The 13,179-nt window shown below is 41.5% G+C and overlaps 1 protein-coding gene across 32 annotated transcripts in view; it reads left to right on the top strand.

The window, feature by feature from the left end:
• NRXN1 (neurexin 1) overlaps window positions 1-13,179 on the top strand; it is a 1,145,126-nt gene that overhangs the window by 682,422 nt on the left and 449,525 nt on the right. For 2 of the 32 annotated variants that reach the window (XM_031655573.1, XM_031655571.1), the window contains exon 1: window positions 3,489-11,061. The exons of 28 other annotated variants lie outside the window; for them this stretch is intronic. In XM_031655573.1, coding sequence (XP_031511433.1) covers window positions 10,809-11,061 — 253 coding nt within the window. In that variant the 5' untranslated portion in view covers window positions 3,489-10,808. Of the gene's footprint in view, window positions 1-3,488; window positions 11,062-13,179 lie in introns of those variants that run through there. 2 more of the 32 variants (XM_031655574.1, XM_031655572.1) reach the window with 1 other exon arrangement.

The raw sequence follows: 13,179 nt of genomic DNA, 5'->3' as shown, positions 1-13,179 counted from the left end.
CCCCACCCTGCTTTGGCTTGCCCTCTGTGGGCTGCATCCACTGTCTAACCAGTCCCAGTGAGATGAACCAGGTACCTCAGGTGAAAATGTGGAAATCACCTGCCTTCTGCATTGGTCTTGCTAGGAGCTGCAGACCAGAGCAGTTCCTATTTGGCCATCTTGCCCAGGAATCCAGTTTGCTACTTTTAAAGCAAACCACTGTGAAAACAGTTTCATTCTTAATATTTGCCTTATAAATGTTATTAATGCATGAAATTTTACACTGCACAGGAAATTGGAAATTTGCCCCTCCCTTCAATATGAGAATAGCACATAAATAAATAAAAATATGCCGGGGTGCAATAGCTCACGCCTGTAATCCCAGCAATTTAGGAGACCGAGGTGAGTGGATCACCTGAGGTCGGGAGTTCGAGACCAGCCTGACCAACATGGAGAAATCCTATCTCTACTAAAAATACAAAATTAGCCAGGTGTGGTGGCGCATGCCTGTAATCCCAGCTACTCAGGAGGCTGAGGCAGGAGAATCATCTGAACCTAGGAGGCGGAGGTTGTGGTGAGCCGAGATTGCCCCATTGCATTCCAACCTGGGCAACAAGAGTGAAACTTAGTCTCAAAAATAATAATAATAATAATAATAATAATAATAATAATAATAATAAATGTATTATTTATTTGTTTATGTAGAGATGGGATCTCTCTGTCACCCAGGCTGGAGCACCATGGCCTTATCATCACTCACTGCTGCCTTGAACTGGATTAAAGGGATCCTCCTGTATTAACTAGCACCACAGATATATACCACCATGCCTGCCTAATTTTTTTAATTTTTTGTAGAGATAGGGTCTCCTTATGTTGCTCAAGCTGGTCTCAAACTTGCAGTCTCCAGTGATCCTTCTGCCTCTGCCTTTCAAAGTGCTGAGATTTCAGGCCTGAGCACCTGGCCCAGTTTACATTATTTAAGGGCATTGGTAGTGAGACATTTGTTTCTTCTATTTGATTTAAAAAAATTCTTAAGTCTAGATAGTTTATTGTATCTCTTTGATTAGGTGCCTAAAGCAATCTGAATGTAAACTAGTTCATTTAAAAATAATATAAGAGGCAATCATCAAGTATTCTTTAAAAAAATCATCAGATATGCTTTGTTTTAATACCTGTCATGAGTTAAATTTTGAAGACCACACCATATGTCTAATGAAAGCTTCATTAGGAAGACATTAGTAGATTAATTCCACTTGCTGTGTGGTTTATTTTATTTAGAACTCAATAAGTTCATTACTTTGCAGGCATAATGTTTTCTACTGTACTTGAACGCAACGAGGAACAATTCCACAGAGGTCTGTGGATCTACTAACACCTGTCAAGATAAACACACAGTTCTCCAGGGGAATCATCTCAGCAATAAAACAGAGAAAATGTGAGGCAAAGTAATTCTTCTACAAAACAAAAATAAGACAGTTTTTAAAAAGCAACATTGATTAATAATTTTTCAAAATGCCTCAGAAGTCTTATATTTCTTATACAGACATCAAACAATTTCCTATCTTTTAAGAATAAATGTTTTGTAGCATATACATCTTATTTTAAAATCAATATTCTAAGAGACTTGAACTATTGGAATAATTGTGCAGTTTGAATTGAGCTATTGAAAGTTTTTCCAACTCTTATAGCTAGTCTTCCCTCATCCATTCCAGAAAAAAATACATTAGATGGTAAGTTTTGCTATAGTAATATTATTTGAATGGTTATAGTGAAAATGGTGGCAGTATTTCCATTATAAAACCCTGTAGTTAAGAATTTATAAGTTGGCTATAAATGTTTGTTCTGTAATTCAGCTTGGCAGCAAGCATCTTAGCTTGGCGGTACTTTCTTTTATTTTTTTGTGAAGTATGGAAAAGAAAGACATCTGTTTATAACATGAGTAGGATAATATGACAATGAATTCCATCATTCTTTATAACCAGCTTACTTAGCATTCAAATTAAAATTAAGCCTAAACTTCCTACATATTTTAGATAATAAAAGTAACTCACCAATAAACATGTAAGGATACATTGAAGAGGATTTGTTTCGTTTCTCTGTTGGCTTTGGTGATTTCAACCACTAAACATGGTGGTAGACTTAACCAGTTGCTTTGATCATCATTTATTCTGCGCAGCAGTAATGTGAATAGACTGTTACAGATCCTCACTAATTTTTAGGTATTTGTAATATTCTACACTTGAGAAGGTAGCAAAAAAATGACAGAGTTCAGAAATTTTTCCAATGGAGAAATATGTATTAACATTTGACAGAACAATTAATACAATACTAACAGAGGAAGGAAGTAGAAAAGATAGTTTTACAGAGAGAATAGCACGGGCTATGTCAAAGTAAAAACAGCAACAAAAAGCGTGCAGTGTGTTTTATGGAAGAGTGAGAAGTTCATGTGGCTGAAACCTGAGGTGTTTGTGGGGAAAGTGGCAAATGTTGAAATGGAAGTAAAATAAGTGGCATGGAGGCACATTTTAAAGGGCTTAATATAACATGCTAAAGAATTTTAATTTTACCTGGTAAAAAGGTCTTGATAGTAGAATAGTCATACCAACTTATCTATAGTATTAACATCAAAATATCTCTGACAAAATGTGTAACCTAAAAAATATATATAAATGTATATATATTTATATATATGTGTGTATATATTTTTATTTATATATGTGTGTGTATATATGTATATATATCTCCTGAATTCTTGAATTGGGTGGGGATTAGATTATAGATCCCAAAGAGAGATTCAATTTGAATTGCATGATTAAATTCCTTTCAGTGCATTCAAATGGTAATATATGCTCCAGAACATACATTCACAAAGTAAATCGAATTGGTTTATGCTCTGAGTGCTTGGACATTCAATAAATTAAACATATGGTACATGATTTCTGGTTCCTGGTTTGAGTATCTGTGTTTACTAGAGAATTTGGAAATTATGCTTTAGTCTTAATATTACCCTAACTTGCCTTAGAATTGTCCTTCCAGTTCTAGTTGTTCTCAACAATCTTATGCTTCTTTCTGCAGTGATAGATGTATATGACAGACAGTGTCTTGGAATTCAGGCAGACAGATACCAGGTTGTCAGTTCGTGGCATTGATCTTTTCTCTAGCTGATGCTGGTTGGACTGGAGGCCTGATGTGCCCAGACCTGGAAGGGACTTTTTAATTTGTGTTGTTGTTTAGTTTAGTTTAGTTTTGTTATGGTGAGTATTTGGATGACCAGTATTAGGTATTATATGGAAAACAATATTATCATAAATTCTGATTTATTTTCTCCCTGCCATAAAACAAGGGGAAAAATAACCCATTTCAGAAAACAAGAGCAAAAACCTACATACACACACTCTAGACAGTAAGCTAGTGTGTGTGTATATATATATATATACACACACACATACTCATACTCTAGGCACTATTGTATTTTAAATGCTTTAAATTTGTCAACTCATTTAATCCTCACAACAACCCTACAATTAACCTTTTTTACAGATGGGAAAACTGAGTTTAAATAACCTGCCCAAGGCCACATAGCTAGCAAGTTAGTAGAAGCAAGAATTGAGCCCTAGTGTAGTGTCTGAGTTCCTGCTCATAGCCTCTGGCAAGACAACAAATAAAATAGCTCAAATACAAAAGATGAGAAGGAAAATAGAATATTTTTTCTAATTATAGTAAAGAGAATTTATAGTTACATGGTGTGAGATGAGAACAAATAGGTTTATATAATAGACATCTTGCAGTTTTTAAAGAATGCTTTAAAGAAGAGAACTGGGAACAGCACTATTATCTATGTTTAGGGAACGCTGATCTGGCTGTAGTTATAGAGGATCAACTAAGGGGTGGTGAGATCATTGGTAAGGAGCTTAATGAGAAAGCTCTCCATGTGTTAGTTAATAAAACCTGAAACAAGGACCTTGGCATTCCCCCAGCCTAGCAGCTTCAGTATCACCTGGAAACTTATTAGAAATGCAAATTATCAGGGGTCTCGAAAGATTAAGGGAATCAAAAGCAAAGCAATCTGTGATTTAACAGCCCTTCTAGCCCCTCTAGTGTATCTCCTATGCACACTAAAGTTTGAGCAACACAGATTTAGAGAAACAGAGGCTGTGGTAATACATTAAGAAGTGGCTGAGCTTGGCTATAGACTGAGTGGGAAGACTTTAGAATATGGCCAAATTAAAAAGCACATCGCAGCTCATTATCTTTATGTCTTTGGCATAAAGTACCTCTGAATAAAGAATAAATAAGCTAACTAAGTATGCATGGATAAAGAGTAATAACTTATATTTATTATGTGTTTAATAGATTTTAGAAATGGTTCCAATTTCATTACGTATAGCGTTATAGTCCTTTTCCAGATGAGGAAACTGGGACAAGGGGCCCTTAAATGCAATGTCACATGAATAAAAACAATGAAGCTTGGATTCACACTCAGTCAGGCACTCCAGTCTCATGTTGCCACACTACGTTATGAAGAGTGTGAGCCTAGGAAGTGTTTGTCACCAACAGAAATCGGTTAAAACAGTTCTACAAACTATATAAGCTGACAGTGATTAAAAGATGATTTTAATTATCTTATGATTGCTTGGTGCCCCTGTGATGCCTGCAACACTTGAGTGTGCAGTTATAGTGAAATCTCTATGACCCTGACTTGGTACTTCAGCACCAATTTTTATGCAAGACACCAAAAATGAAATTTGTATTAAATCAGATGGAAGACAAGATAGAGATTATAGAATATTTCAGACCTAAACACAACTAATCTTGACTTGAATAAATCTAGTCATGTTTCCAAGTCAAACTGCACATCTAGGCTTTAATTCAATTTGAGCAACTTGAGTACCATATGGGCTCATCTTGATCCCCAGCACTCCCTCTGATTTGTTATATCATTGGGGAGGAGCTAGGTAATAGCTAAGTTGACTGAATCCACCAATCTGTATCTATGACTGGACTGTTGGTGGTTGGAGATGAAAGTGTTCTTCAAGATAAGTAAACACTTCATAAATAAACTTGACTTTTCTGTAACACATGTTTATCATCTGAATAATAAAAAGATTGTAGTAAATCTCCAGAGATGCTTTTAGCCCGCCATTATTATTATCATTATTATTTTCATTCTCAGTGCTCTTACTCTCATTTTCTGATCTTACTCTTAGGGACCTGCAATCATCCAGAGGGGTAGCAGGATCAGGGGTTTATCTTTACAACTCTCCAGAACAAACCCTCTTCTGAGTCTACCTCTTTACTGACTCTCAGTTCCAACTCAGACAAGTAGGTAGATGGATATTTGGGGTCTGCTTATCTTTTCTTTATGCTGATACTGGTAGAAATGCAAAATGCAAGACTGACACTCTTCTGATTTTTAATTTTTAAAATATTAGTTCTGTCTGTGGGTTTTAATATACTTCCCCTCTGCTGTTTTCAGTATCTACTTTTCTATTTAAAAAGCTTAATACTGAGCTTCAAGGGTTTCCAATTAAGCTTAAGGAAAATATGAAAAGGATGAAAGTGTCTGCTGGACAACCATCCTGTTTCTTGAGATAAAAAGGTTGATTTTTGCAATATGAAGAAATAATTTGAAATAGCCTGTCTCCCCATTTCTCCAGAATCTCCCTCTTCCACTCACTCTCCTCTTCCGTCTCTTTCTATTTCTTTTGTCTTTTCCTCTCAGCTTTCAAATCCATCTCTCATTTTGTAAATGTTGTTCAACTTAGGCTACCTGTATTCTTGTTCATGATAAATCATCAGGTGTGAGTGGGCTTAGGACAGCTTAGCACATACAGTCCTTAGGTTCTTTTAGGTGGATCTCAGTAGCCATGGTTGTTGGTGGCAAGTGAATGTTAACCCCGTTTCCAAAAGTTCACACAAGTACAGCTCATAATGAATTCAAGACCAAGACCAACTTCTGCTACAGATACAGACATTTACTAACGAGTAGGCACAAAACTTTATAGCCTATTCCAGAAGCTTGGTGAAGTTCCAGCTCTTCAGTCTTTAAGGTACCTGAAAATAATGTCTTGCAAAAAATGGTTTTCCTGAAGCAAATATGACAGTATTTCAGTGGTAGCACCCACTTCACCATCTCTCAGAATTAAATGACTAAGGATTGTTAGGGATCAACAATAGTACCTACCTCATATCATTTTGTAATGATTATGTGAATTAATTCATTTAAATCACTCAGAGTGGTATGCTAGAAACAAGTGTTAGTTTTTATTATTACTATTATTATGGAACAATTCATCATAGCAAAGGGTGAAAGGCCTCTTAGAGTCACATACTCGATTTATATAGAAGTGAGGTATGTTCAGGTAAAATTTAGTTAATTAACTCATCTTGCCTATTAATGATTTCACCAAGGATAACTTCTTCCTAACTTTCATTGGACAAATTTACAAGCCCTTAATTTCACCAGTGATAACTTATTTTCAACAGATATTATAACTAATGAGCACAGCCACATCATAATTAGAGATGATAGTAGCCCAAGTCTTCTAGAAACCACCTCTGTCTTCTGTAATTCTGACTGAGATGTTGGGGCATAAATTCCTGATAAAGGCACTGACACTCTCGGGGTACAGACAGTGTTAAGAAACACTTATGTCACACTGTCTGTGCTGAATTTTTTAAGAATAAATTACAGTTAGCCAAAAACCGTGTTTCCTCCAACCAGTTCTTTAATCACCTGAGAACAATTTGTGAGATGCTGCCTCAGTTTCCCTTAGATAACACAATTGCAAGCACAAAGACTGACTAGCTGAAGAGACACAAATTAATGGGTACACACAAGCTTTATTTGCTTCATCCAGATTAGTCATGCTTTTGCCCACAATATTTTTTATACACTATCTAGACAGAGAATTGCTCCTTGTTCCACAAAATTACAATCATTTATAACAAATATTGCTGTATCTGTAACACAGAATCCACCCTAGAACCCCCTAAGTATTGCAAAGGTGCCCTAGACATCTGCCTGGAAGACTACAGCAATTTCTTCTTTTGAGGCAGCCATAAATATTTTCTCTTTAGCTCTTGAGACTACCGTAAAACTAAGATTTCTGGCCTATCCTTTCTCTAACCCTGCCTTTATGTCCCAAGGCCCCAGACAATATAAGACAGGCGAGGGAGTTGGGGAGGAGGGGAAGCATCTTCCTAATTGAATGTTCTTGGGAAAGTTATTCTCAATCTTCTACCCTTATTCTATTTCTATGGCTTTTCGTTATACAAATCACTCTCCAAAATCCCAGCCCTATCCATTCCTAGCAATCAAGAGAATAACAAATACAGTTGATCCTTGTTATTTATTTGTAGCCTGTGGCACTTTGGTGATCCTTAGCAAACATGCAGAGAATGGCAAAACATTTGTGTTCTCACTATACATGTTCCTGGCTGAAGTTGAACAACACTATTGGCTTGCTTCTTGTTTCAGCTCTCACACTGTAAACAAATGCGCTATTTTAGGTCTTTTTAGCACCACATTTTTGTGCTTTACTTTGGTGACTTTGCTGTTTAAAATGACCCTCAAGCATAATGCCAAAGGGCTGTCTAATGTTCCTAAATGCAAGAAAGATGTGATGTGCCTTATGGAGAAAATACATATTAGATATCCTTCTTTCAGATATGAGTTAGAGTGCTGCTGGTCGTGAGTTCAATGTTAATGAATCAACATTATGTATTAAAGAAGGTATCATTATCATTCAGAAATACATGAAACAAGGTAATGGATTGATTCAGTCATGAAAAATGTGATCAGAGGTTTACAGGAACCATAGCCCTATATTTTCCCATAGGAGCAATGGTTCAGTATTTGCTAATTCAGTGTTCACAGCGACTTTATTTGCCACAACTACTGTGAATAATGAGAATTGACTGTAAGTACTAAGAGACTAGATATGTTTCACATATGCTGGACACTAGAGGGAGTAGGAATGAAGACTTGACTTTTGTCCCCTTCAGGAATCTGCCATTTATTTTTGGAGGGAAGGACAGATTAACACAATATATGAGGGTATTGGAGAACAATGCAATGCTCTACATATCTTTTAGATGGAAGGCAACTGAACGTATTGTACATAGTGATCAGCTTGAGTATGTTAGACCTGTATGAGAGAAGAGACATAATGTCATCATTGCAGGGAGCATTTGGTATATTTTAAAGAACACCAACATTAAATATTGCATGATATCCTTTCTACCCTGTGGGATTGTTAGGAAAGATAGAAACATCACTATTTTATAAAGGAAGCCACAGTGCCTCAGGGAAAGACTCGGTCACTAATGTGATGTAACCAGTAAATGGTGGCATCCAAAATGCAGCACAGATTTCCTAACTCCTAATCCAGTGCTCTTTCCATGCTAACACTATGAAATGTCAAATTCAGAATATGGACCTGTGGTCTTGAAAACATACTGTGTGGATGATTTTTCCTTTTCTTTTTGAAGCTCTCTTTGATATTTTTAAAATGAATAATCACGACTCTTGTTAGTGAATTAAAATACATATGTTGCAAAATAACAAAAAGAATAAGAAATGACTGGGGACAAGGGCAGAAACAGTTCACAGTGGAAAGTGATAGATTTTGCTTCTGCTGGTCTTTGAGCAGCTGTGGAAGGTTGAGAAACATGGCATATTTAAATAGATAAAAGCATTGTGTTTAGCAAGGCTGAACTGTTTCAATCAATATACTACTGAAGAATTACCTTTAAGTATAATAAAATAAACTTTTGACAGGAATATGAGATGTGTGATTGATACAGGTGTGATTTGGGGGCCACTGGACACTATTTATATAGTGGGCATCAGAGTCTCATGGTTGAAAGTTTCTTTCTTTTGGCTTTAAATAGAAATAAAGACCGCCCCCCCCCCCCAAAAAAAAAAAATGTCCGGCCACTGGACATGTCATAGTTTTTATCATCTTTTGGAAACCAGGGAAATGTTTAAATCATAGTCCCAAGTCTTAATCACCAGCTTCCAGTGTCTGTGGTCCTCCTAGCCAAGTCCACTTGCATTTCTAGATTTCTACTCTTAAATGTATGCTGGCTTTGCTGGTCTTTCATCTAGGACACACAGCTTTCAGTTAAAGATGCTGTATTTCATCAACAGCATATAAATGTCCTCTTTCCCTTGGGGGCACTAGATTTAGGAATTTTCATTTCCTGATGCTATTTTCTTTATAAGACAGGATGAGAGAAAGGAGGAGTTCCACCCTTAGCAAAGATCCTCACAGCGGGGCTTCCGAGAGATCTTGGAAGTTCTTAAATATTCCTAAAATATTGGCTGAAATACAAGCAATTTTATTCATGCCATGTCTTTCTTTTCTGCTTTCTTCCTGTTTCTCTCCTGACCCTTCTCTTCGTCTCTTCCCATTCTTCCACTTTCTGCCTCTTCTGCAGCTGCCAAATTAATGCATCCTTTTCCCTCCTTGTGAGTTTTGGTCCCCTGAACTTCCACTGCCTTATATGAGATATAGTATGGTAGTGGGAAGAAGAATCCTTGTTATGAATAATGTATGTGATTAACAGATCATCGCAACTGATGCTTGAGTACAAGGTGTCAAGCCATATTTAGCAGATTGGGTTTAAACACCTGGTAGAACAAGTTTGGTCCAATAAAAAGACCCGAATTCTATCCCTTTTAAGATCTCTAAAGACACTGGTTACATCTAAACCATTGGGTAGGGGAAGGGTGCCATTTGCCATTGTAGTTCAGATGGAGGGATCACCTGGTGAAGGGAGAGTTGCTTTTTAGGTGTTCCCGTTTCGACTTACACGTGTCCCTTTGATGCGTGGAGAACGCAAGGGAGAGGCAAAGCAGGGCGATTTTCGTGGGAAGCTAGACCAGCCTCCCTCGTTACATAGGCTCGTCCTCTGCATTGCATCCGAGCTTCAGTGATTTGCTGTTTGGAGACTGCAGATTTGCATAGAGCCCCTTGCTTCACCAGCGTGTGTGGTTTTTCTTTTCTTTCTTTCTTTTTTTTCTTTTTTTCTTTTTCTTTTTCTGCTTCTCTCCCTTACTCCTTCGTCCGCATCTTCTTCTCAGCTGTCTTTCCCCCGTTCGATTCCCACTTCCTTCAGAAGGGCGCACTCTTCCCTCTGAACCCCTCGCCGGGCGTAAGTGTCAGGAGGCGGCGGACGCGGAGATTGCCTCGGGAGCAGGCGATGCGCGCCGCTGCTCCGCGCGCAGCCCGGGGGAGGCTGGCGCTAGCGGGCGAGCCAGCCGGGGCTGAATGGAGGGAAGGGGCGCCTGGATTCCATGGGGTCTGCTTCTATCTTGAAAGGAGGTTGGGCCGGCGAAGTGGCCTCCCTAGTCCCCGCACACAAAGCTAAATGGATTTACCTAGTGGATTCGCGGTGGATGGCTGTCATGTAGAAGTGAGGACCCTCCGGGAGGAGCTTTAAACAATTTCTCGGCCCCCTACCCGCCGGCACGCACTCTCGCCCGAAACTCTTTGGGAGTATCTCTCGAGAACCTGGAGCCCTGGAAATCTGGGAGCAGCCACCCGCTCCGTGCTTGCCGTTCCCGGGGCTGCCTTTCCGGACAAGCCCCTCTCCAGCTGCATTCGCCTCGGCTATGTTTCGGATTGTTTGGGGTGCTAGGCACGGCGGACTCCAGGACCCCGAGAAGACTGTCCGAAGGAGGGAGAGGATGGGTGCCCTGGCGCGGTGAGGCGGCCGGCCCCTCAGCCCACCCCGCGCCGCCCGCTCCCCTGCGCCCTCTCCTCTCCCCGCGCCCCAAACTTTGCCTCCCGCGGCGGCTGCCCCTCGGCGGGCGCCCCGCCATGTACCAGAGGATGCTCCGGTGCGGCGCCGAGCTGGGCTCGCCCGGGGTCGGCGGAGGCGGCGGCGGCGGCGCAGGGGGGCGCCTGGCCCTGCTTTGGATAGTCCCGCTCACCCTCAGCGGCCTCCTAGGAGTGGCGTGGGGGGCGTCCAGTTTGGGAGCGCACCACATCCACCATTTCCATGGCAGCAGCAAGCATCATTCAGTGCCTATTGCAATCTACAGGTCACCGGCATCCTTGCGAGGCGGACACGGTGGGTCTGCGATGCCAAGTTCTCGCGGGTTACCCCCTTCGCTTCCCCCTTTCTACCCTGCACTCGCTCCTGGGCTCCTATGGCTCAGAGAAATGGGAGCTCGACAAAAGGGAGGTGCATTTGGGTGTGCTTGGTGCGAGACACTTATCTCTTTGAAGACAATAGAAAGGGGATGGGGGAAGGCGTCGCGGTTGTTGGTGGTGAGGGGTGGGAGGGGCGTTCCTTGTCGAGGTTCTGGGAGAGAAATGTGGGCATCTACTAAAGGACCAGCCCGGGTCGCGCGGCTGGGCCCCGCGGGAAGGGGGCGTCACTTGCCAGAAGGTCACTCAGTGGCCGGATGGGGCGCCGCGCTTAGCTAAGGGACCTGAGCACCGGAGAGAAGAGGGCTCTGCAGAACCTTTTGTCTGTGCTGTGTATGCTGCCCCACCTCCTGCCCATCTTCTCTGGCCCGGGGGAGGGAGAGATTCCAGCCCGCACATTCCTCCAAAGTGCGCCCAGACTGCAGTGACAGCAAAGCAGTCCTGGGACTCACTCAACAGGATGCCGATTACTTTTGCCCCCACGCCTTCCCTTAATTGAAGAAGGTAGGAGGGCAACCGAGGCACCACCTCTAATGCGGGCCAACCCTTACCAGGGATGCAGGGGACCTCTGGACACCATTCCTCTTCCATCCACTCTGCACATAAATATATGCCTTTTCCTTGGTAATTAGGCTGAGTTCTTTTCTAAATGGAACAGAGAGAGGCTTGACTACACATAGCCATCTCCCTAAGGATCATGTCTGAAGGCTGTTGGAAAGAGGGAGGTCTTACTTCCTCCTTCAGTGTTTAATGCTTTCCAAGAAGGGCAGGTCATTCATTGCCGGCTGGGCTAAGCCTGGAGGTCTGCCTGGAGAAGGAGAAGTTAGAGCTAAGGGAAACTATTCTCCTAATGCCCTGTCCCTTTGAAAATAGCTAGAGTGTAGAGAAAACCCTTGGTTGGCAGCTTTCTCCTCCAGAGTGACCAGCACTGTGAGGCCGGGTTCCTCTAATTTTCAGATAAATGTCTATTCCAGATTTCCCGAATTGCCAAAAAGTAAAACATCAATCTGGTTTTGTGAGTCGTTCCCCACTCCCAATTTTTCTTCTCCCTCAGTGTAAAATGCACTCTTTTAGAAAGCAGAGCGAAAGTTGTGGGCACTTTCTTTATATTCATTTTCCACCTCTTTCTTGCAGGACCGGTCACCTTTCAGACTTGTTTCAGCTCGGAATCTTTTGTCCCACTCCTTATGAGTTTGCTCTGCCCTGAGCAGATGCTGGTGCTACCAGGATGACCTTTTATTCCATGGATGCGGGGTGGGCGGGGGCTTCCTACCTGGGGACAATTGTGGTTAGATATGAAAAACTATAGCATAATCTAACTGAAGAGAGACCAAGTCCTAGCAAGCCCTCTTTGGGAGCACAATAGAAAAAAAACACATCCCTGTGGGTTCTAGGAATTGGTTCCTTTCTCCTTCTCCTAGTTCCCTCCCAGGAATTCTCTCCAGTTAAGAGTGTCTAGTATGGAGACAAGAGTGATGTCCCAAGCCAGGGATTCTTTGTTATAAGTAACAGAGATTAGATCCCGCTGAAAGAATAAGGAGTTTCTGGTGATCTCACCACAAGCCCACAGTATTCTAGGAGCTTGTTGCTCCCTTTACCTGAGTGCAGTTCTCAACCACTGCCCTGCCTTTGTGCAGAATTATATGAGTCCCGAGGGATGAAGGCGAGCCAGGGTGCAGGAAGGGCAGACAGAGCTGCGGTGAGGCCGATGGGGGTATGCAGGGGGTGGGGCACCTAATTGTGCCAGTGGGGAACACTTGGCTAATAATCTCATATGCAACTTCTCCTTTTCTGTGTCTCGGCTTCTCTCCAGAGGGATGAGGCCGCTGGGAACGTGGGAGAGGAGAAGACCAAGGGGCCCTGCAGCAGAGTGGGGCACTCCTTTTTCCTCTCCACTGCAGCTTCTACCCCAGTCAGGCGCCGTCTGCTGGCCTTTACAAACATTTCTTTCCCTCCAGAATACAGTGATTGTCTCTGCATGTGAATGAAAAATCAGAGGTGCCTGTCATCGAAAAAGAGAAAGAATAGGATAGTAGAG

The sequence above is a fragment of the Papio anubis genome, chromosome 14 (genome assembly GCF_008728515.1).
Source record: "Papio anubis isolate 15944 chromosome 14, Panubis1.0, whole genome shotgun sequence".
NCBI lineage: Eukaryota > Metazoa > Chordata > Mammalia > Primates > Cercopithecidae > Papio > Papio anubis.
Note: the sequence above shows the minus strand (reverse complement) of the source record. Positions and strands in the feature narration are given on the sequence as shown.